The sequence below is a fragment of the Sinocyclocheilus rhinocerous genome, unplaced genomic scaffold (genome assembly GCF_001515625.1).
Source record: "Sinocyclocheilus rhinocerous isolate Xijiao unplaced genomic scaffold, SAMN03320098_v1.1 scaffold897, whole genome shotgun sequence".
In the NCBI taxonomy this organism is placed as follows: domain Eukaryota; kingdom Metazoa; phylum Chordata; class Actinopteri; order Cypriniformes; family Cyprinidae; genus Sinocyclocheilus; species Sinocyclocheilus rhinocerous.
The window spans coordinates 764,200-789,449 of NW_015649224.1; the positions used below are offsets into that span (position 1 = coordinate 764,200).

Below are 25,250 nucleotides of genomic sequence, written 5' to 3' on the forward strand. Positions count from 1 at the left end.
AAACGGGCAAAACACAAGAATTGTATGAAAGCTGCTTTTTTTTCCTGTAACCTTTTTTATATTGCTCTAGTATTCAGAGACATTTTTCTCTTATGCTCTTAGAAACAGTAATTGACAAGTAAATGTAAAGTAAGTTAGAAAAGATAGGCCAAGTACTTTATGTTGTACAGCGTCTCCTGAATCGTTTCTTTTTGAAGACAAATATTTAGAATTGATCAAACTAAATCATAATTTTAAAAATATCCTGTTTTCAAACCAAATATATTATGAGGAATTATTAGGCCTATTTTAAGTAGGTATGCAATACTCGAGAATGTATTTATTTATTTGTATTATTGATGTGTTCTTGTTGACGATTGTTTATTTCAAACATCTAGTTACGTGTGTTTTTGACTCTACTAAATCTATTAGACCTTCTGGTGCGCGTGTTTTGTGTGCAGGTCACGGCGCATTGTTTCAGCAGATACAATTTTTCTACCGCAGAGTCGTTACCCTTTGAATGACCCCATCGCGTGCTCGCCTCCAGTCTGATGGTTTAGGTAGTCCCGCCTATAACCGGAGGGTGGCGCGCCGCTACAATCTTGCAGAGCACACAACAGCTAGTTCGGTGAAACTCTTGTTGCGCGCTCCCGTGTCCAAACAATTCCACCCTGATTTCCTGCTTACGCGTGAGTTTACCGCTGGAGGTCACAGAATAGGATTTACGACTGGTCAACAAAAACACGTGACTCTAAGCCGTACCCCATATTTGGGAGTCTACGTAAGGGAGCATTAAGTCTGTGTCTCACTCATTTCCATAATTCATCATAAATTTTGCAAGGGTGCAATAGAAGCTCAAAATCATCAAGAGACACAAATCAAACACACACGGTAGAACTGTTCTCTCCATAAAGGTAGTTGTAGTAACTAAAAATAATTATAAGGTAACTGTCAACCAATGAGCTCTTATTTTGTGAACTCATTTTGCGGTCGCTATCCAAATGGCGCGGACTATCCCTTACATAACTATGGAGATCATAGCTCTAGTGGCCAATGCAGAGATTCTACGGGCATGCATTCGGGCAGGTATGCTTTTGGCTACAATGGAATGGATCTCAGCGCCGGGCGCTCTACCACCGGACACTTTCTCTCATCTGGTGAGCAAACTCAAAGCTACACAGACAGTCCAACTGCGACGCCTGACCGGTACAACCAACCGGTTACCGCGAGCAGCGCTGAGCCTTCCTCTGACCCTCTCCCCTGCTCATCCTTAGCCAACTCTCCTGTCAGCGAGCAGTCACACCGCGCCCTGAAAACCTCACTACCGAGCACCACTGGCTCTGCGACCAACAGCATCGGGACGGTTCTCAGTCGCGAGGACGTTTCTAAAGCGTCCAGCACTATGGAGGAAGAAAAGCCACCGGGAAGTGCGCAGACAGCTGCACAGAATGTATCCGAGGCGCCGCAGATTTATCCATGGATGCGAAAACTTCATTTAAGTCATGGTAAACAGCAAAGTTCTGCTTTTTTCTGTTTGTGTTCTGAGTGTTGTAGTATGGTGTGAATGACCCCCTGTCAAATTTCACTCAAAATCAGTTTGGGACGTTTAATGCAAATACGGTTAGTTTACTTTGGTTTTGGACTGTTATAACGAAATATGTCACAGCCAGCATGATGTAGTTCACTGGCTCCATGTCTCGTTAAAAAATTTAAATAGATTTTCTTTTATAAAAATGAAAGGACCTAATTATATTAATAATTGTCTTGTCGATTATCCAGTTGAATGGTCCGTGCAATTAAATTTATTAATAAAACTGATTTCATTTTAGATAATTTGAGGAAATTATCCGAATTAATTGTTATGCTTTCTGTCCCTGAGAATGTCATGCATGCTTTGAGGTTGATGCATGTCCTTTCAACCATGTTTTGTGTCGTGCATTGCATAATATATATATTATAGTACATTAAAATTATAAAAATTACAATGTCACCATTTTGTGTATAACAGACAGTTTGACCGGACCGGAGGGGAAAAGGCCCAGGACAGCCTACACACGCTACCAGACACTTGAGCTTGAGAAGGAGTTCCACTTCAACCGGTACCTGGCACGTCGCCGACGAATTGAGATTGCACACACGCTCTGTCTCTCAGAGAGACAAATCAAAATATGGTTTCAAAACCGCAGAATGAAATGGAAAAAGGACAACAAGTTGAGGAGTATGAATATGACGGCTGCAGGAAGCGGATACCGGCCGTGAAAATGTGTATATATTATATATCTGCATATATAAATTAAATCTGTTAGTGTTTGAATAGGTATGTGTGCACGGGTGCGCGTCTGTTTCCTTATTCTAAGTGTGTGTTCAAAAAGGGAATGAAGACTTTGCCCATTTCACAAAAGAACTTTCCACTGGTCTTGAGAGAGTGAACGCCCTGTGTTGCGTCCTTGGTCAGAAAAAAATCAAACAAACACTTCCTCTCTGTGTTTTCATGTAATGTTGCGAATGTGGATAGATCTTTGCATTGTCTTAGAAAAGCCACATAAAGGTGTAAATTAATATAACACGTATTGACGAAAAATGCTTCTGAAAAAAAAGTTTCTGAAAGGTGCTTTGGGTAAGCCAACCTGTGAAAGTATTTGACTCTTACCAAATGAAGCATAACTTAAAATGTTTTTTTTTATGTCTTTTGGTTTGTAAATACGAATTGATGTATTTTATGCATTTATTTAAATTCGATATCAAATATCGATTGTATCTTATTTGTTGTGAAGTTGAAGCAGAAGACCTGTTTTGTTCGTGTTGTACTATCATCTTTGTGTATTGATAATATCGTTCCGTTCAGATTTGTCCGCATATCCTCATTTTTCTACTCGAATATGTTTGTGTTGTAAGTTTTCAAATGTTGGGGGAAACGCGAATTATTTTCCTTCTCGTGAAATTTGAAAGATAACTGGAAGTGCATCGTTGCCAACGATAAATGCAGTGTTCATAACAATAAAGTTTTTACTTAAAAAATTTTTAGATCTCAGTGTTTTGTCAGGTGTTTTTATTTTATTTTTATTTGTGTGTGTGTGTGTGTAAGTGACAGACATAATGTGAAATGTATCACATAAGTGTTTGATTATTAATGTGAGGGTGACGGGTGAGTAGCGTATTAATACCTAGTCATAAAACTGCAAAATACCATATTCCACTTTCGGAAGCTTAGATAAACATTTTATGCAAGGCATTGTTTAAATTCTAGATTGTTTAGAACAATTTCCTCATTTTTTAAAAAGTTTGTTTAAGTGGTTCAACAGGTATGAGACGCACTGTAATCACTACTTTACTCACCCGATGTGGAAAGGGCACTTATGGTCCCCCTTGCCAACTTCTCAACATAAGTGTGCGTCCACGCCCATTGTCGTCCACTTTTCTCTTCTTTGGACATCTGTACAGGGTTTTAAGCGGCAAACTTTACTAGAGCCTTTACCATTCTGGATCCGTGACATTGGCGGGTAAGATAAATAATGAGGTTTGGTCCACGAATTAGATCGTAAAATTCACCCGGAGTGAGACGGCAGATAGGCTCACTGGCCATAAAACAGTCACGTGGTGGCAATTAAAGTCAGTTTTATGGTTTTGGGGGGTCGACACTATATCGCATATAAAGTTTAATCGCACTGACGTGGAGCTTCGTTCTCTTTCTCTGCAGACCGTTGAGGTGTTCTTTGACTGCATCCACAAACGCTTTTGACAAACCAGTTTGCTATGGATTGGAAACACGTCGACCGGATTCACCCGGGTGGACGAGGGTCAGCTCTTGGTAAGTTCGAGTTGGTTTGTTTCGGGTTTTCGCTGCTGTTGAGAGACAAACTTTTCTTTAGGCCCTCAGTGAAACAATGAGCAGAACATAAATGAACTCATGTTCCAACTACGTTAATTAGGGCTCGTAGCCTACTGCGAAAACCTGCTTGTCCGGCAGATGGGTGGTATGGGGGCATTGCTCTTTGACTGTAATTGCTTCCTTCCTATACTGTAATATTCTCTGCCCTTTGTATCTATGCATTAAGTAATGATTTTTTTAAAGACGTTTAGATGACTTTTGTTAGTTTTTCTACTATCAACCACACCCTTCAGGACTTTTTGTTAGATGTTTATGCACAAATTCGCCCCCGCCATAATTGCCTAAAAGTTTTGAGAGAAAGGATTGGAAGACTCTATCTATCTATCTATCTATCTATCTATCTATCTATCCCATATGCAAAAATGTTTTTCCTCTGTTAGCAATATATTTTTATACGCTCAACAGCCTATCTATCAGAGTATAGATAATTTGTTAATATTTCTGCTTATTTTGACCAAGTGGCAATTTTGTGACTTGAAATCTGATAACTGAGTAATTATTAATCATAAACATCTTCATTCCCCACTAATGCTTAGCAACACTGTATCATAACCATCAATGTTGTTCTGTTTTAACTTTAAGGCAGTATAGGGAAAAATATAGGCTAAACGTTGATGCAGAACACAAAGATGTTTTTTTGCTTGCCTTATTTGAGAAAATGCGCATATAACATCCGCATACTTAAACTGAAGTGTGAGAGCGAGTGGAAGAGAGACAGAATTCGATAGACAATGAAGGAGAGAGAGGGACTGAAGAAAAATGTCTTCTCTCCTGGTTCACCGTGAGGTCAGCGGCGGCAGGAAGATGAATGTGCACACGCCGTAAACCACCAGCAGAGCTCGCTTTTGGCCAAGTTCAGTGTCACCCGCATTGGCGCCCCTTCTCCCTATAAGGATAGAAAAGACAGAAAGAAAAAGAATAATAACTCCCGCATACACCTTTAATTGCAGGAACTCTCGGTAGAATAGAAATGGTTTACAAATCTGGGTGCAGCATGGATATCAGCAGAACGAAATTGATGGCTACAGCAGGCCAAGCTGTCTGGAGATATAAAGGCTGTTTGATAACATATTAATAGTTTTGGCCTAATATTAGTGGTCATGATAAATGGAAGATATAAAAGATGTATGGGGACAACAATAGCATAGAAAAGAATGAAAGAGAGAGAAAAGGGGAGAAAGAAAGTTGATGAGCTTGAAGGCTTGTTTGTGTCCATCTGTTTATTTGTGCTTGTTTGTCTGAGAGAGAGAGTGAGATTGTAAAGGTAGGGGGGAGGGCCGGGGTCAAAAGTTTACAGCAGAACAAGTAGCTGTCATCTGTTCTTGTAGAGCGCAGTGCCACTTTTATAATGGCACAAAAGATGGAATAGCTGTGAATCCCGTGAGTTCTGGTCTAACCTCGCGATGAACTCTGCAAACTGGGTGACCCTGGGTTAGCATCCCCAAGAGACTACCTCCTACGCCTGTGCCAGAGATTGAGTATTCAGGTTTTATTACGGGGTTTGATTGGTGAATTTCCTTTGAATAAATCCCATTTGATGACCATAAATTCGACGGGACATTTGCATTTAGGATTGATAATATTTCCGCAATGAACATTTCTTTGCTTGCATAGTTCTGAAGAGTTTTTTTTCCATGTTGTAGCATCTTGAAAACTAAACATTCGTTAATTTTAACAGAAGAGAAGAAAACAGAAAAAAAACAATAAAAGGAAAACATGCTGTCTAGCATTATTTACTGGCAAATCAGGACTAAACGAGGCCGATACGGTATTGAGACGGTTTGTAATAAAATAATTTGGAATTGCCTTACAAATCATTTTATGTAATACTCATCACTTTTGGACAAATCTCGTTTTAGACATGCGAAGCATCGACGCCGATCGCTGAATGGTTTGAATTTGGATCTGTTCCTCACACAAAGCATCACACGTATACCGAAGATCTGAATAAAAATAAAATACTTTTATGATCATGTTATTTAATGCTTGTGCATGACAGTATATTAATAAATGTATGTGCCCCATGGTAAACCAAATAAATATAGCATGATAATGGTTAAATTATCTCTCTCTCTCTCTCTCTTTTTTGCGAATAGGCCTACAAACCTCAAATAGTTTAAATAATAAATAATCAAATTTGCATCTTTTTATTGGATAAAATAATTGTTTATTTCTGTTTAATATACATTTGACATTTTTTAAAGAATGCACAGGCCTACATTTTGTGAAAATATCTGACCTTTCCGAAAAAAAAATCTTAATTATAATTTTGCCATACAGAAAAGTTAAACAAAAACCGGCATTATAAATAAATCTGAATCACACACATTTGTGTCCACAAAATTTGAATCATTTCGAATAATTTTGTCCAAGGTTGTATATTCGTTTAGACAGTTCGTTTCACGGGTTTACAGAAGACGCGATGACTTGAAATGGCCATATTCCTTTTTTATAGGAGACCGGAGCTAGTTGTTACTGGGAAACAGGACGGTTGTAGGCTGTAATAAATCTCTGTAATAAGATTTTGAGTCAAAAGTCCAATTACAGAAATGCTCGCGATTTGAAATGATTTTGATTTTATATGTTGGTTTCAGCCAAATGCAGTTCAAATTAACAATAAAATGTATTTTAAAATCATATCCTCAAATGAAAGTGCAATATCATTGTATTTTATAAAAGCAGTTGGGTCAATTTAACACGATAAGACACACTAGGTTAAAATTAAACGTAAAAACAAGGGTATTTAAAAAAAAAAAAAAACAGGTCGTTGCAGGTTGCCCCGTATGTTTTAAGTGGTGTCATTTTATGCAATCTGCTGGAGAAATGTATGTTACCTTTTACATTTTTCGTGTTGCATTTAACTGTTTACTAATTAATCGGTTTAATGTTTAAGCCTCTTTATAGCCAATTTATCGGCAGCTATTCTTTCTCATTTTCGCTCCTTCAAATGACTTTCAAAACACTGAGTAATATTCACTGGAACAATAATGTGCTAGCCCCGGTCTCCCCTATTTATGTTTTATCCATATTATTACATGAAGAACACATTTAGATGTGAGTTTTAAATATCCAAAATCAGAGTTTTCTCTCATCTGATCCTGTGATGAATTGTTAGTTTTACTTGTTTTAAATATGTAAACATTGCAGCATGTTTAATTTTAGGCCTCCAGTTTTGTACACAAAGGAGAGAGAAGTATATAATGAATAACAGACGACATGGTATTATTTTATATGGGCCTCAGAAAACTAAAGCCTTGGCTTAGAGCTTTGTGTTAAAACCGTACGGTTAAAAGACTTTTCGTTAGCAATTATAATTTATCAAGAAGTGAGATCCAATAATTAAACAACATTCTAATAACAGTTATTATTATTATTAGAACAAATGGATAGCGATGCGATACGTGCGATTGCGTTAAGTGCATTTTTGGGAAACGCACGTGAAACAATAACGAACGATCGTAAAATGACTCGTAGAAAACGCTCTTAAGTGCTAAGATCAATCGTTATCGAGAAACGCAGCCCAGTTCAGTTTAACTGGACAGTTAATAAAATTTAAAAGCCAACATATTTCATTATGGAGCTTCTGAGAGACAATAGGGAATGCCACGTTTCTTTATTAAGACATTATTTTATGTATTTTTGCTTTTGCTGAGGACATGTGGGATTTCTCTTACTAATTCAGTAATAATAATAATTAAAAAGATAAAAATCAAAAGATGCAAATGTGTGCAACTAAAAGGCTCATGTAGCAGCCTTTCGTTGTTCTTGACTACAGACGCTTGGGTCACTTTAATGTTGAGCAAATCTAACTGATGGTCTTTTCTAATATTTCTTTGACGATGTCAGTGGTAGGACCCCTAAAACTAAGTCTGTTTATTGTGTTATTTACAATTGTTACAAAAGACGTGTGAAATTATTGGTTGATGCGGCTGCTGACTTGAAAATAGCCTTTGTGCTATTCATTAACAGGTGCATTAGTCACTGAGTATACTGATACAGTTGCTTTTGTTAAGGTGGTCGTGGGCCTTCTTGAAGGTTCTTTCGAGGAACCTATAGAAATTTGAAAGTCCCTGGTGGGTACAAAACTGCAGGTCGTGGTATACAACAAACGAGATTTTACACGAGCATTAACAGAAGGGAATGCTTTTGTGATAAATCACGTTCTCTATTGCACTCAATTGTTGTATATAACGCATTTTAACATTGCTACATCTTGTACATTCAGTCAGCTGTTTCGTTTTCTATGCGATGTATATGGTAACTATATCGAATTATTTTCTGATATATTTTGATTCGATAACAAAAACAAACGCATTGACCGCTCGAACACATTTTTGCTGTACTGATGCCTGGCCTGCTATTGGTGCTTGTTTACACGATGCCCACAGGAGGCGCTGATTGGTCGCATTTCTCACGTGACCAACCAACTTTGTACATTTGACAGAGGAGTAGGTGGGTTTTGGAGAGATCAGAAAAACGACAGCACGATAAAAATTAGTGACTCACATAGTTTAGTTAATACCAACTTGAAGCTCGCGTGGATACTTAAACAGGAGTTTTCAGTTCAGGGTGGCTGTTGATTCAATACATGAAAATGTTAAGGATAAAGAAACATTACATGGGAACTACAGGTCGCGCGAAAGATGTGTCATTATTTTGGTTGATCTGGGCAGGGAACCTGGCATATAAGCTTCAGGGGTCAGGGATAATATTTTGATCACGAACTCACACAAGGTAGGCCTTCTGAGTTATATTTTAGTGTTCATGTAAACACTGCAAAACAAGTCCAATAGGAATATGGTAAAGTTATGGAATTGAGTCTGTCTGTGTTGTGCATTTCACAGAAAACGAGAAATAGTAGAAAAAAAATATGTATTGGCTTTACTTTTTTTATTTTTATTTTTTTTTTTAAAGATGGTTGTTTTCATTGAGATATTTCAAGATCATAAACGTGTCATTGCGGTCTTTATTATAACGATTCTGAATCAATTACAATACCATGTAAGCCCTATCAATACTGATATAATTGCATAAAGATTGCTATGTATTGCAGTAAACTAAAAAGACAACTGCAATCAACAATTAGTGGCTGCCTGCTGACTATAATAGTTCAATATGTCCTGAATACAAATTCTGAGTTGGTTTTGGTCTACTTTTATTTGGTTAGAGTAGAAGACGAAATACAATGTATCTAAGCCACCATGCAGAACATGAAAGGTGACATGATGTCCAGGGCTGCGTTTCCCAAAAGCTTCGTAAGCCTAAGAAGTTCGTAAAAACGATCGTACGACTGATCTTAATATTACGGTCCGTTTCCCAAAAGCATCGTAACTTAAGTAGCACTTGAAAATCATCGTAGATCTACGAGTGCTCTGGAGCTCCTACTTGATCAATTCAAATTACATCGAACCTTCTTTCCCACCCTGCGAGGAATATCAGCAGAATGGATACATGCCCGTGTCATCTGATTATTATGAGCGGCCGAAAGACGCGGGCTTCCCCCATCACGAGGAGGCATCATACCCGCGATCAAACTACCAAGAGCCGAGCTATGATTACGGTAACGTGTCAACCAACGGCCTCAACGATTTCACCGACCGTCATCACGCGCAACCTCAATCCGTTCCGCAGAATCATGGACCCCGCCTCACCACAGAGAGCTGTGTTGGTTCAACAGCGAACAAGGATTGTAGCCTCGTGTCAGAGGCTCTCCCAGGCGAACAGAAGGGTAAAGAGCCGCTGGTGTATCCCTGGATGAAAAAAGTCCATGTTAATACCGGTAAGTAATATGTACGGGCAATAAAAGCTCTAGGAGCCCTGTGGAGGGCGTTCGTCGTAAGGCATGTAGGGAACATACCCTGTTGGAATTGCTCATTTAGAGGATTTACTGCCACCGAGATGAAGTCCCGGTGATTAGGAGTTCTCGCACATTTTATTTCCCTCGATGTTCCACACGGTCCATTTGCGTTTGATTCTTTTAACTCAAAAGAAAGTTTATCGTTGACCAAGTTAGCACCAAACAGGCCTTTTAATTTAGTTATTTTCCATGTTGCAGTGCTACCAAATTAGTTACATCAAGACTGCGTGTGAATGGAATGCTGTCGTCGGAGAACGACGCATATCCATTGTTTCATTGGCTACTCAACTCATTTAGTATTGTTCAATATGTTTAGTAAGTGTACTAATTATCCGACATCTCACCAATACCTGGAATGTCAATAACACCTGCTTGGTTGTGTTTGTGTGTTTAGTGACCGCCAGCTACTCTGGAGGAGTGCTCAAGAGGTCTCGCACCGCCTACACGCGCCAGCAGGCTCTTGAGCTTGAGAAAGAGTTCCACTTTAACCGATATCTGACTCGACGTCGACGAGTGGAGATAGCGCACACTATGTGTCTTTCTGAGCGTCAGGTGAAAATCTGGTTTCAGAACCGCCGCATGAAATGGAAGAAAGACCACAAGCTGCCTAATACAAAGATCCGCTCCTCGAGCTCTGCGCCCTCCAACCATCACGTGAAAACGGACGCCACTCAGCAGCAGCAAACACTGCTTCCAACGCCTTGTCCCTCGAACCTATAGTGTTAGAAGCAAATCGGCACAAACGGAACTGAACAAGAAAGAAGAACACATAGCAGTATTAGGATCGGAACTTCACAGGGTTACTTTTTATTTCAGTGTCCGATGAGGCAACTTAACCTCGCCTTCCCAACCTCTTCCTCCACCCTAATTTGAGCTGGAAATCACATCCTTCCTGTAAAAATCGTTTTTCTCTCTCTCGTTCTCTCTCTCTTAAAGGAACAATAGTAGAATGTACTTTAACTTGGACATTGGATCGTTACGTTTTCTGTCTTTAACCGAGACATACAGAGTCTTGTTTGTGAAGATCTGCGCTAGTTACGCGTGTACAAATTGACATTTTAACTTGAAGGCACAAGTATAGGAACAATCTTCCTGGAGTAGTTATCTTATTTGTCTTAGTCCCATATTTTAGAGTATTGTTAAGTGTATTTACGTCATCAAAGCTGTGAATATTCGTGTATTTGTTTATTTGTATATTGGTGAATGATGTCAAGTTGTTTTAGTAAGCCTGTATGCAAGTAATTGTAGGCTTCCCGTGGAAATAATAAAAAATGACTTTATTGTGCATTATCCATTTAGTTTAATCCATAGACAGGACTAATGTAGGCGGTGTAATTTAGCTTTGTCCTGAATCATGTCACTGTTTTATTCTAACGTATCTTGATAACGAATAACAAAACTTTAAAAAGTCGCTATTAGACTAAAAGCTTGCCTCGGAATTTTGTATTGTTTAGGCCAACGGTTTAGGTTTGCTTATTAGATTGTCAAGATATTTTAACAGCCTATGAAAAAGGTGCACATTACAAACCAAATTATTTTGCCATCAATCTTGTGACGTTTAGTTTTTATTTATTCAATTTGGCTATCCTTTTGGCTCTGTTGATAAAATAATTAAAACGCCATTATATATTAGTGTTCCTTTAAGCTGACCTTTATTACAATACAGTGTTAAAGTACCGAATAATTGAGCTTCCATTCTTGCTGGCTGAAATATGTGGCTTAATGCAGTATTTATTTCTAAATATTCAAACTGTTGTAGGCTATTGTGACAAAATCATATAAATTAATATTAAACACTTTGACTCATTCGTGAAATAATAATGTCAGTGCAAACAGACCTAGTTTGCGCCACCCAGTCTTTTTGTTTGTTTTTTTCCCTCAGGACAATCTATTCTTAGAGTTAAATTGACGTCCATTTTAAATTTAATCCAAAGTGTAGCTATTTGTGCAGTCCCTTTCCAAAATCAAATAGGCTATTTAAATAAGAAATATCATTAACTCTTTCCCACATAGAAGTCTATTGAAATAAATTAGAGACGTACAGGCTACTTACTAGTGTAAACTACTATTGGGGTCAAGCAGAGGACACAAACGAGCTGTCCAATCATCAAACTGAAGCACTGTGTACGACCCCTTAACCTCTGACCTCGCCATATTCAGCACCCTCTAGACCATGGTCTGTTTATTCCTCGAACGCATGGGGCAGTAGTGGAACTTGAATATGGCCTATATTTGAAAATTTAGGGGGAGGCCAAAACCGTAGTCTGTGTTTGTGCATAACTTACTTTACACGATTTATTTGACATAAAATATTAATTAAATGTTCAAATCGGCTAAATTATTTGCACTTCAATAACTCGCTTTAAAACGCATCTAAATCATTTATTATAGAAAACACAAGCTTTGAAATTGACTGTTTAAACAGGTAGAAGTAATCAATGGTCGATAATTTGAGGATGCCAATTTAGGGATCTAAAGTGCACTAATATTTTTGTTTGCCTGCGTTTAACTTTCACCAAGAATAGCAGTTATTGCACAGAGACAACAACAGCCTTGGATCTTAAGTATAAGTGTCTGGTCTGTTTAGTACTTTGTGGAATTTGAAATCAGTATGGGTGACCGTGTTTTAAATATTCAGATTTCAAAAGGGAAAAACCTTAAACTGCAGCGCTAAGATCCGTCATCACTGATTCAGATCTTGACAGACAGGAAATTTAAACTTCCATCATGACACCAGCACCTCACCTCTCAATCTACCATGCTTAAATTTTAATTGACTGGCTCACATGACCTTCTTAAATAATAGATACCTCTTGGTTAGAAATAGACACGGGAGGTTCGGTCGGATTTTTCATTTTGCAGTTGACCGTCGACTTAGCGAGACCTCTCAGAACCGACCAGCTGCTCCTTTTCCGGTCAGTCTTCAAAAAGTGGGTTTGGAGTAAGTAATCTAAGCTTTTTGAAATCTAAATTTTTGGATGCTATATATGAAAAACTATGCAGCACATGTTAAAGAGCAGGTTATATACAGATTGTACTGATGTGAACTAAACCCGTTTTCTCATTAGGCTACCGTTATATCCAACAGTTAAATAAATAGTGGTGAATTTTCTCTAAATAATTTTATAAGTGAGAGATTTATAAGAGATTTTATAAGTGTAGATGGTCAGTTTATATACAAACGTTAATAACAACAACAACAATAACAACAACAATAATGATGATGATGATGATGATAATAATAATAATGTGCTATAGCTGTTCATAAGCTACAAAATCCCTTTAATGTGTGTCAATCACTTGTTTCTATCATTATCAAAACACAGGCTACAAAGAAAGATAAGATCTTTATCTCCTATTTTTATTTAATTCACGTTCAACAAACGTTTCCGAACCCATGGGCACAACTAGGCAGTCAAAGATCATTGCCGTTCCACTGGCATGATCGTCAAACTGCGACGAGCTGTATATGATTATTAGCTTTGATGCTGACCACGGTAAATCCAAAGGGGGTGGCGGGGGGTGGTGGTGGGGGGAATTATCTTCGTATGCGTGTTGTAGTAATCTTAGCTTGCTTCGAGGGCTCCAAATGTCAGCATTGAGAACAGATTTGTTCTGTCCCCTGGCGAGACTCCACGAGCCATTTAGAGTGAAAATACAGCCCTGTCTGTTGGCTTCTTTGAAAAGCAGACCACTTTGTTAAGAAATGAAACTAAATGGCTGACCGTTTATGCTGGTCTGCAGTTACTGATTTAATGATAATTAATTAAATGTAAAAAAAATAAGTGATGTTATCAAAATTATATAAAAAGACGGGGATTATTTGCACCCCTTATGCACTCTGTTGGTCCCGAATACTTTTTAAAAGCGTTCTTAATGAACTTTGTACTTGGGTCAGTGGGAAGTTTAGGAGGCATGCTGAAATGTATGAGAAGCAAACAAACGGACCCCAGGGACTTCGGCAGGTTCGCGTTGCATCTGGCAACACCCCAGGGCTGTTTCTAGTTATAGCAGGCAGGTGAATATGGCTACTATTACAAAAAGGTCTAAGCAACACAAACAAGTCTGACTAAAGCGGTTTTTGAAACATGTTTACACTTTTAAAATACCTGACTTTCATGAGTCACACTTGATAAAGCACACAGCACATCACAGTAACTCAGAATAAAGAATGTTTAATGCATCGCCTTCGCCTTCGCGCCGAGCAGCGCTTACATCTGTCCAAAGGTTTTTTTGCATGAATATGGAAATAAAATGATAAAATAGTTCAGTTCAATCTGAAAAAAGTTTGTACTCCAAGTTGTGGCTTTTGAGAGAACAAAGCATTGGTGCAAGGGGGAGAAGCGGTCCTGCCTTGCTGAGGTGATTAATTATCTACAAGGCTTCACCACGTCTGTTGGATGCTTTCAGCCTAAACACTCTGCTGCCGGAAAACAAGCAACAAATGGTGGTAAAGAGAAGGCCCCTTTCGGGACGGGTCTTCTTTCTTTTGTTTGTTGAGGTAGACTTGATAGATCACTGCTCTATAAAGATGTCAGAATTGTAGCTTCAGCTCCTATGACTCTTGTAACTAAAGGTTATGATGTCTAAAATAGTACCTTCTAGTATTAACACATACACTGTTGCATATGCACATTCATCATTTTCAGTATTGCAGTGTTGACACGAGCAAATTCTAAGGTCAAAGAGAGCAGATGCTTGGTAGGTCCGCTGATAACATGAACTTCCATTCAGTTTTGTTTGACTGATTCACCGTAATCACCGAGAGAGGGCCACCTTGCACACACGAGTTCTATTCGGTAACAGTATATATTAGATTTTAATGTATGTAGATGGTAGCAAGCTTTGGGATGGTGTATTTTTAAGAGATAATGCTAGAGGGGTAAAAAAATCAAGGAAAATCATATATATATATTTTTTAATATTAGGTTATTTTTATTATTATTTTAATAAACCAGAACGCCAGCTATTGTTCTGTTGTGAATGCGTTTGTTTCCTTTAACACTGGCACACAAGAAGACTATTAATGTTAAGAGGTCCAAATACTTGTGGTGTACTTTTGTATTTGTGTATATGATGTTTACCCCCAAAACATCATATGTTCCGTCATACAACGTTCTACAGCCAATCACCTTGTAACGTTTCGACTAATCTGTGATGCGCTATTTTTTCTGTTTAAAAAAAAAGGCTCAAAAATAAGACGGAAATTTCGGACACACTACTTCCATCTTTTCCTCAAAGGGGACCAACAACAGTCTATAAATGATTCACAGTTCAAAAAAGGTTTCCCTTTTAATAGACACTTGGTCACGTGAGTGGGGCGCATAATATGGTTGCGATATTATGATGAAGGGGGTGGATGGCATGCGAACCCCGGTCTGCTGCTGTGCTGATAGCGCTAGCCTACTTCACTAAAGTGGGGTTGGGTCATTGTGGACTTGCTGAAAAGCGGGAGAGATAGGGAGAGAAAAAAAAAATAAAAAGAACGAAAGACCCTGGTACGTTTTGCAGATGATGTTAAACAGCTGTCATGAACGGATATGTTTTTCTACACAGAAAAAGACAGAAAACCCTGCGAACCATGAGGATGGATTTTATTTTGAGGTATTTCCGCTGATTGTTCATTACACTAGTGAGTTTTTCGGCTCTAAGAGAAGGTCAGTTACCGTAGAATGGCGGATGAACACACGGGAGAGTCGAACTTAAGAACATTGATAAACTAAACTTGGAGCATATTCGTCAATCAACTTTTATTCATCACATAACAGGCACTGAAACAACCATTACACACGTAAATGTAAATGTAATTTACATTTACTTAAATGCTAAAGCAACACTTTACAAAACTAATATTGTTTTACAAAAATAAAAGAAACTTAGACTGAATTTTTATATAGGTGTTTTCCGTGATATAAATCAGAATGCATCAGCAAAACCGGAGGAACAAAAGCTGAATGTTTATTATCCTAATCTGACCTAATTTAAAGACCTAATTTGTATTAAATAAAATATAATGTAAAATAAATGTAAATAAAAATAAGAAATAAAATTAAAATGCCCTTAAACAAAGTAATTGTACAGGATAATACAGAGCAATTTATGGACTTCATGGTCTACATTTCATCTGGTTTTTAAGAACATTTCATACTTTTCATTTGTCTGCAGCCCAAAAACATTTTCTCTCGCACCAATATGACTCAATATATGGGCCTATATATATATATATATATATAAATTAAACTATTTATGTTTATTCTAACATTATTTTGATTAAATGTGTAAATGATTAATGATGGTGTCTTGTATAGACTCAAATCGGTAACACTTATGTGTGGCTGAAGCCCTCTAAGTTGTAAAGGGTGTGTAAACTGGGTTTTCCCAGAAAGAATAAATCACAAGACAGCGAATAAAACTCAACAGAGCAGTGGCGGCCCGTTTGTTGCGGAGGCTCGCATGGGAAACGAGGATATAATATAAGGAGTAGGCGATCATCCAGAAGCACGCTGCCGCGCGAGGTCACGACGCTCCAGTCTTGATTTATGGGCTGGGGGACTTAGGGCGGCCGCTGCTTGAGAGCTAATGACTGTTCGATCTAAATTCTCTAGAAAGGAAACAAATGGAGGAAAGCTCGATAAATTTGCCCGAGTGTTTTATTCCTTATGATATTCCTGATGATACATTCTTATTTTCACACATGCGCCAATATTTTTTTATCTTTAACTGTAAAAATACATCATTTACTTTGATTTATTTGTGCTGTTATTGTTAGGGTTCCCTTACCTATTAATTATTATATGCATTAGACCTATTAGTAGTATAATTAATTACATAACCAAAGCAAAGAGTCGTAAGTAAAATATTTTAATATTGATATTTCTCTAACGCCTGGGTTAAGTAGATGTCGAGCTTTCGTCTATTGTTTATGTTAATATTCGTTTGAACATTCGTTAAGCTTGTACATTATACCAAGGTCGTTTTCAGTAGGCTAATACATTATTATTATTATTATTATTATTGATGTCAGTTTATTACTGTGCTGGTGTTAGATACAAGTTGGAGTTCAAATAAGAAACCATTCGTAATGAGTGCAATGGTTTTCAATGAAAACAGTGTAACCCATTTGTAATAAAAACAAAAGGAAAAGTATTTGATGTGGTAACTTATTTTAAATTAAATGCACATTTAAAATAAAAAGACATAAATGAGTGACAAACATACAGAAGTGTGTTTATTTTTATTTAGAGTTTTCATTGTTCAGTTAAGAGACACTGACATTAATTACTGTTTACTGTCTACATTCCTCCTGGCTGTTGAGACAAAAAAAATGAATAATTAATACTTTTATTTCTTGCCGTAGATCTCCAAATAAATGAATGTGCCTCATCACTAAGCCTACGAGAGACTGTGTTTTGCTTAAGGTGAGCTTTCTATTACATTACACAACTGCCATGTCTTACTACATATTTACTATCATTCCATTTATTCAAAGGCTTACACATGCTACATGAACGCATAGACACACACACAGACACACACACACACACACACACACAGGCTATACTGAAAACTGAAGACCCATAATTTCTTCCTTTCCACGTTTCTGAGGTGCAATTTGTCATTATGAAGGGGTCTGGTGTATCAACGATCAGGAGCTAACGTGAGACATGTCTTGTAACGGTTTTAGGCGGTTTAACATAGATTAATTGCAGATTAATACTTATTGTACTGTAAAACACATCTGATATAAAAAGTTAAATTGCAGTGAATTCAGCTCTATATGCTGTTTGGAATGTTTTACGAAAATTACTGATCAACTTTCCACCTAGCATTTTCCGCGCCATTAATGAAATCTCTTAGTCATCGTTTTAATGAAAGAAAAAAGGAAACAATTGCGTAAATGTCCAAAATGCTGAAATTGTCGAAAAAATCGCATACGCAAGGATTTTTAAAATCCCACTCATCAACCCACGCCGCCCGCTCTTTTCACTTTAGTTTTGGTAATCTGTAATCCAGTGGGCAGCGCGAGAACAGGAATCTGCCTCTGTGTTTACTGCCGTGCTGCGTAAGGACATAAATCTTCTTGTTTGACCGAGAAAATACACAAGCTGATGCTGGTAATTCATTCGTATGCATAAGTGTTTGATCCATAACCTCCAGTCCTCAGCTCGCTGCTCACTTTTTTTTCTTCCTGCTTCCTGGTCCGGGAGTTTTATAACCTTTTTCTGTGTAGCGAAAAAGCATCCTTAGCTTTTATTGACGATTGTCCTTGGCTCAGGTTTTATGACCAATTATTTTTTAAATGGATGGAATTTATTGAAATGTTGCAGTACATTATTATTATTAATATTATTATTGTTGTTGTTATTAGAATAGACCTTGTTTTTATTGTTATTGCTGCGATTAATAATCTCCTAAAATATCTTTAATTAATGCAAGTAATTCAGTCATTTCAAGCCAGTAGTATCTTTATTTCAGTTTTGAATTGTTTAATAACAGCCAAGCTTGTATTTGTTTGACATAACTTCTAACAAATAGGCCTACTTTAGCGTAATCTTTAAGTTATAGATTTTATAAAGTTGTATGTATATGGTCCTGACTATTCAAAGGGGAAAACTGCTTTCTGTGCTTGAGAAGGCGCTTCATTTGCATAATTTTTCTTGTCTACGGTGACGCTCTGTTTCGAGGGAGTTCACTAGGGTGTGCATGAGTATGTGTTAACGTAGCCTACTAGTTTGTGCACGTTAGTGATACACGAAAGACTCACTAGAGCGCAGCCCATGGTGGCATTTAGTATAGGTCCGAGAACACAGGCGTTCATTTAGTAGAATGCATTATGTGTGTATGTATGAAGGTGCTTAATCTTTACTACCAGGGCGCACGAGACAACGTTCGTTATTTGGCTGTTATACTGATCTGCGTCGAAAAAGAAAAAGACCGAAGGAAGGAATTTAAGTCCTCGAGCACGACTGAGTCGCTGCTTTACTGCAGATACGTCCCATGACTTCTGCAAGTGCAGCTCTGGCTTTGTTGTCTTTCCGATTTAGCTTTACCCTGGACCGCTGTTTGATCGATTTCTGCCGCTGAATGAGAGAAGATCGCGCCGTGCTGCGCGCTGCTCGTCAGAGAGAAAGGTAAGCGGGACAGAGTTCTCGCATGGCTGTTAAATGGCGAGTTTGTGATTTATGACCGCGCGACTGAAATCTCGGTTCAGGGAGAGTTCATACTCGCACATACACACACACTCACTCACAGTCAAGCAGCTGGGTCTCCTGCTTTGTGGCTTTAGCGTCTTTTCTTTTAGCTTTCCATGTGTATGATAGTGCCAGAGAGCGAATTAGTGTAAGACAAGCATGGATCGGTCGTCTAGAAATTGAAGAGGCCTCTTGGTCTCAGTATGTTATTTGGGCCTGATTTTATATCTATTGATTGTAAATGTTTTTTAATGATTTTTATTGAGCCGATTAGTAGTTAATCAGTATAATATTATTATATTTGTTGTTTGTTGTTATTATTAACGATGTTATTAGCCTACTGAAATTGCTTTCCATATATTTTATTGTGCGATCAAAGTAAATCATGGTTCTTTTGATTTTCATTCTTGTGATCTTGTCTTAATTTTTTAAAGTATATAAATGCATGTCGACTTGTGGGATAGGCTATATTTAACAGGGTATTTATCTTTAAAATATCAAATAATACTTCAGAGTGGAACATTGTACCAGAGTGGCAAATATAATAACGTTTCAGTGGTTATTTCTGCGCTCTGCACCAGTCCCGGGCCGTAGCAATAGCACTTCCCCAGCTTGGTGACCCCTCATGCATCTACCGGTGCCAGTTAGTTACCATTATTCATTATTTTGGGTTGGCGAGGGAGAGATAGTGGCGTGGTTTGGGAACGCGCGTCTGCCCGGTTTTTCAGGTTTCCTGCTACTACAACTTTCGAACCCAAACAATACACGCAGAGGCTTGTATTTATGTAGACTAAAATGTCATGAACACCTTAACACCTTAAGAACTAAAAATCAGACATTAACTTGATTATTGACCTTTGTTTAGAATAGAAAACGTATATTTAACATTAAAATTAAAAGGCAGCATTATAAAAAGCTGTTCATAATGAAAATGATGGTAGCCTAGCATACATTCACGACAATGATTGTTGTTTATAGCCCTAATAATTTATTATTCTATTTACATTAACGCAATGCTCTATTATTATCAGGAAATATTGGTTTTATGTGTTTATTTGTGTATTTCTTTTTTTAACATGTTAACATATAGGCTATAGCTTATTTTGATTGGATAGTAGTGTGGTTGCGTTAAATAGCCTACTTTAAGCGGCCAGCACGTTCTCGGTTATGTTGGCTATTGTTGCAGCTGGCCATAAGGTAAGTGGTGACCGGCTCTCCCAGTCTCGCCACAGTGTCAACTGAGCTTTGAAAAGTAAGATGGATAGGCCTTATTTCACGCGCTCACTGTATCTTCTCTCACGGTAGGTTCACCCGTAGAGCCCATTGGCGAAGAGGTGTCACGTGACTACGTCGAGCCAATGTTCTTCTACGAAGGTGTCAGGACCTTGTCAGAAAGTGAAATAAACACTGGGAAACGGCGAGATGCAAAAAGCGACCTATTGCGACGGCTCGGCAATTTACAGTGGCTTCCACTATCAAAGCACGAACGGTTTAGGTTATGATGCCAATCAGGAGCAATATCTCCAGGCCCTTCATGTGGAAAGTGAGTACCATCGACTGGCCTGCTCCCTGCAGTCCCCTGGTGGTTCTGCAGCTCTGCACAAACCCAGTGAAATCTCCGAGGGCTGCCAACGGAGTAACGGGACACAAGCCCTAGTACCAGATATCCCCGACAACAACCAGCCCCCTACTGACCCTTCCGGACCATCTTCCCCCAGTGCCCTGAACCAAATTCTGAGCAATGATACCACCGCCAAGAGCCCAGGGCACGCATCTCCAACGCCAACCACAAGGAAACAAATTTTTCCGTGGATGAAGGAATCCCGTCAGAACACAAAGCAGAAATCTTGTAGTACCATTTCAGGTGATTACATAAACCACGTTATAGCATCTTAAATTAAATAGCCTAAATATATACATGTTTATAAAATAATATATAAATGAATACGGGCAATAACGTGTAATTTTAGCTAGCCTATGGAGTAAGTATTCACATGGAGTTAGTATTCTTTTTTTTTTCTTTTCTTTTTTTTTAAACATGATTTGCAGTGTGTAGTCGCCTTGGTAAAAAGAGTCTGCTAAAAACCTAAATGTCCAAAAATATATATAGGCTACATGGAATTTATAATTTATATCACCTTTCCATTGGCTCTTTAGTGTCTTGTTTAGTTATGATACATTGGACCACATGTAAACCACACCTATAGGATAGTGCTTTTTGAGGTAATTGGACAGGTTTGATGTTTAAATTCTGAGCTTAGCAAAGGCTGTGTGCACTGATGACACCCCAACACATACCCCTGTCTGTAAAAAATTATATGACCAATAAGTTGACATTGTGTTTTTACATTACTTTAACTCATCAAAATATTATATTGGTAATTGGTCAAATATTATTTGGTAATTATTATGGAACTGCAAACTCAAAGTACAGGAAAAATAATACAGTCATAATATAGTTATGGAAAAACTGTACAGTTGGCTAGTGACTGCATCCTCCCTCTGCCCTACTTCCAGAACAGACTAAGCCACTTTTCTCTACCTAGTTTTGTTTAACCTATACTGAGAATAAGTAAGCTGTTATGGTTTTGAAATAGTCATAATGTGCTTGGTTTACCAGTGATTGCCTGATATTATTACCCTACAATCCTTAAAATGTATAGAACTGTATAGAAATGTATATTTAATGGCACAATTACATATGATGTTGTACCAGCAGGGGTTTGAGTGATTTAGTTTTTTAAACAACAGCAAAAGCAATGGATGATGAATATTATACAGTGAGGTCTATGGGACATGCGCATTAACGCTTTTCGTTGTATTTCTTGTCCTCATACAGTAGAGAGCTGCGCTGGAGACAAGAGTCCCCCCGGTTCTGCCGCCTCCAAGCGCGCTCGTACTGCATACACTTCTGCTCAACTCGTAGAACTGGAGAAAGAATTCCACTTCAACCGTTACCTCTGCCGCCCGCGACGAGTGGAAATGGCTAATCTGCTCAACTTGACGGAAAGGCAGATTAAAATATGGTTCCAGAATCGCAGGATGAAGTACAAAAAGGACCAGAAGGGGCTAGGAATGATGCCCTCTCCTGGAGCACAGTCTCCTCACAGTCCCGTAGCTCTGTCATCCGGTGGCGGAGGAGGGGGTGGGAGTGCATATTTAAGTTCAATGCATTCTCTGGTTAACAGCGTGTCCTACGACTCACCCTCTCCAACATCCTATAACAAACTCCAGCCTAATGCATGCAACCTTCCTACGTCATACCCACCTCCTCTGAATAACTGCCCACCTCCTCTGAATAACTGCCCACCTCCTCAGAAGCGGTATCCAGGGACTGGCACAGCCACGCCGGATTACGACACGCATCATCTTCAAGGCAACAACAATTACGGGACACAAGTGCAGGGTAGCCCGGTTTATGTCAGTGGTGGTGGAGGCTACTCGGATTCTTTGGTGGGGATGGGGGCCTCGGTATTTGGCCTGACACATCTACCGCACCCACCTCAAGGCAATATAGACTACAACGGCGCTATCACCATGGGAAACAGCCATCAGCAAGGAACGTGCCAACCAAACCCATGCACATTCACAGAACTTACACCGCACTATTCTCAGGGAAGAATTCAGGTAGCGCCCAAACTGACGCATCTATAGTGCCGATACCATGTATTTCTCTCCCAGTCCACGGCACACATTTGCGCTCCGTCTGACTGCGTTTTGGTTCATATAGTTTTCCTGACATAGCCCCAGGTGAAACGACCTTGATGTTGGTTTTACTTAATACATAAAAAGGAAATTAAAGTTCCTCAAAGCTCAAATGTCATGGCATCATGGGAATATGTAGGCCTATTTATATTGTTTAAGGAAATCTGAAACAGGGTATGAGAACACATATTAGAACACAGTTTTATACATTTTTTTTAACGTGAATTTTAAAGTCTTCAAAATTCCTCTCAGTCCACGATTTCATTTCTGTTTTGCATTTTGCACTTGAGGAAGGATGCATATGAACACAATTTCTTATTCAACAGTCTTATACAGCGTGAGCTCGTATTTTTTAGGTCTTTCAAATGTATTTATTTGTTTCCATGGACAGTAAATTGTGTTATTTAGCCCAAATCCTTAAGATAATGGGTAAAAGGAAACCAGATCCCGCGACTCTCCCATGTCAGTGCTGAAACAAGTGCTAACAGGCAGATTATCAAAGGTCGATGTGTTCAAATATTAATCAATGTGTGCGAATGTTAATCATGTGTTGCTTAGAGTCGAAAGAGACAGCGATCAGATACTCATACTTTTTATTTGTTCAAACTTTTTTTTTATGTCATACATTCCATGCTGCTCCACTTCTGAAGAAATAAAAGACAATAATTGACTTCTGTATTTGCCTTCATAAAAGAGGAGTTATACAACAAAAGCATCAGAAAATTAGCAATATAATAAGCAGATCATTTGCTCAGTGCACGTCGCTGTTTGGTTAATAAAATGACTGAAAGGCATTTGGAAATAGGAGAAACATCCTAATACTGAATCTACTGAGTATGAGTGGTACATCGTCATTTCCGGCGGTCTTGCAGTTTGTGAAAATTGTAAGAAATCCCATCCATTGTCGTGACAGTCTCCTACAGGCCTCCAGCAGTGCCTGTGGGAGAAAAGAAAGTCTTTAAAACTCTAAAATGCTTAAGCCCAGCCCTCGTTTAGAACAACAACAGTGCAATGTATAAAAGACAGATGCAACATAAGCAGCAGAAAGAGAGAGATGCACATCACATCACACACACAAACACTTACACACACACACACACACACACACAACACATCAACGTAAAATTATCTGAAACAACTCGTCATTTGAGTCCAAATGGTCAATGGTCATTAGTAATAGTACTCGAGATTGACACATAATTCTTTACATTTTAAGTCTAAATTTAGAGACCCATTCTTTAATATCAATAATGTTGTTTCATAATTGCACTTTACACGAAATTATGTTAAATTAAATGACTAACAGCTTTGTTGTGTAGTACACTGGTTAAAAAGTAAATTGCTAGTAAAAAAAACAACAACTATAGTTTCAAACAAAAATGCCCTTTTTCACTAGCCTATATTTAGCCTATCAAATTACATTACTGTCCGTCTTAATGTTATAAATAAATGCAATATACTTGTACCTTGTAGTTCCCTGTAAAAATGCCTTAATTCTATAGAAGGATATACCCTTAAATATGGCATAAGGTTAGCAGGAGCTTGCGCGAGACAAAGTTAATAAATTTAGGACATGTTAACCCAAGATGTGGTTATGGAAAAAAACAAGGTCATGTTTTCACCGACTTGCAAGTGCCACCTCCCACATATAACCACTTTTCTTGACGACTCCAGAACCCTAATGTGCTGTTATCACAATGACATTAGCGTGTCCTTTCATTTATCAAATTATGCAATATGAAAGAAACTACTTACTCATCGATAGCAAATTAGGCCAACTGCTCCTTGAAAGTTTATGTCTGTTAATGTAAATCTGAAAATGGTCTGAAAAAAAAATCTGTTTATGATCGAGAGAAACGGGCAAATCTCTCTAATGGAGCCTTTTCCAGCCTCTCGTTCTACCAGGATTTGATCTGCGTAGAGTAAAAAGGTTTAAATGTGTTGTGGGGGCATGAGGCTGTCAAACCTTTTGGCAAGTAAGATTGATCACGCGCATGCTTCTAGAACTCTTTGTTTAGTATATAAGCACTGAAACTACAAACGACAAAAGTACTAGTTTCGTTTACGTTTAACATAGGCTATTTCCGCATAATCCGCAAACCGGCAAAAAAAAAAAAAATTCAAATGTTAGCATAGAAAGTCCCCTCCTTGTGTAGAATAAAACAAAACGTAACAAATTACTTTTAGTTTAATCTTAAAGGGATAGTTCACCCAAAAATGAAAATTCTGTCATTAATTAGGGGAGTAACACTTTTTGACTTTCTCAAATTGTGTAAATCCACATGGGGTTCAGAGTATAATTTTTTTATCCACAGTAATTTTACACTTGTCTAGTACAAATATGTCGCTTTGTTTCATAATTACAGTGTATACGTGTTTCTTTATTTACCCTCAAAAATTGGAAGTGAAATGTGACAACATGCCCCGTAGGTGGAACACATTGTAACATCTGAGGGGCACGTTGTAACATGACCATATAACAGCTTAAAACGTTATCTGATCGAATGAAAAAAATATACATTCCGCCATTTTAGAGAGTATCACAACGCATACGCACACTTTCCCTTAAGCATAAACAATGCCACTGATGTCACATGGACTGTTTTACGGATGTCCTTACTAGGTTTCA

General features: G+C 38.2%; 3 protein-coding genes across 4 annotated transcripts; all 3 read left to right on the forward strand.

Annotated features, from left to right (window-relative positions):
- Positions 1 to 390: 390 nt before the first annotated feature.
- On the forward strand, positions 391 to 2,513 carry LOC107710354 (homeobox protein Hox-A5a-like). The gene is made up of 2 exons (XM_016515104.1): positions 391 to 1,484; positions 1,988 to 2,513. Exons 1-2 carry the CDS (start codon positions 938 to 940, stop codon positions 2,236 to 2,238), a joined length of 798 nt encoding a protein of 265 aa, XP_016370590.1. The 5' UTR covers positions 391 to 937; the 3' UTR covers positions 2,239 to 2,513.
- A 6,556-nt stretch (positions 2,514 to 9,069) lies between these two features.
- LOC107710316 (homeobox protein Hox-A4a-like) lies at positions 9,070 to 10,978 on the forward strand. Its single transcript, XM_016515059.1, has 3 exons — positions 9,070 to 9,085; positions 9,228 to 9,647; positions 10,120 to 10,978. The coding sequence occupies exons 1-3, from the start codon at positions 9,070 to 9,072 to the stop codon at positions 10,443 to 10,445; spliced, it is 762 nt and encodes a 253-aa protein (XP_016370545.1). The 3' UTR covers positions 10,446 to 10,978.
- Positions 10,979 to 14,995: 4,017 nt separating this feature from the next.
- LOC107710356 (homeobox protein Hox-A3a-like) lies at positions 14,996 to 23,291 on the forward strand. Of its 2 annotated transcripts, XM_016515107.1 has the most exons (4): positions 14,996 to 15,329; positions 17,083 to 17,143; positions 20,222 to 20,780; positions 21,756 to 23,291. In XM_016515107.1, the coding sequence occupies exons 3-4, from the start codon at positions 20,339 to 20,341 to the stop codon at positions 22,568 to 22,570; spliced, it is 1,257 nt and encodes a 418-aa protein (XP_016370593.1). In that variant the 5' UTR covers positions 14,996 to 15,329; positions 17,083 to 17,143; positions 20,222 to 20,338; the 3' UTR covers positions 22,571 to 23,291. The 2 variants fall into 2 exon arrangements, with proteins under 2 accessions (XP_016370593.1, XP_016370594.1); XM_016515108.1 differs by lacking the exons at positions 14,996 to 15,329; positions 17,083 to 17,143 and adding an exon at positions 18,436 to 18,856.
- Positions 23,292 to 25,250: the final 1,959 nt, after the last annotated feature.

Coding starts and splice junctions, on each gene's coding strand:
- LOC107710354 (XM_016515104.1), top strand. CDS start 938: ATGAGCTCTTATTTTGTGAACTCATTTTGCGGTCGCTATCCAAATGGC. Junction 1,485..1,987: donor AAAACTTCATTTAAGTCATG/GTAAACAGCAAA, acceptor TGTGTATAACAG/ACAGTTTGACCGGACCGGAG.
- LOC107710316 (XM_016515059.1), top strand. Junction 9,648..10,119: donor AAAAGTCCATGTTAATACCG/GTAAGTAATATG, acceptor TTGTGTGTTTAG/TGACCGCCAGCTACTCTGGA.
- LOC107710356 (XM_016515107.1), top strand. CDS start 20,339: ATGCAAAAAGCGACCTATTGCGACGGCTCGGCAATTTACAGTGGCTTC. Junction 20,781..21,755: donor ATCTTGTAGTACCATTTCAG/GTGATTACATAA, acceptor GTCCTCATACAG/TAGAGAGCTGCGCTGGAGAC.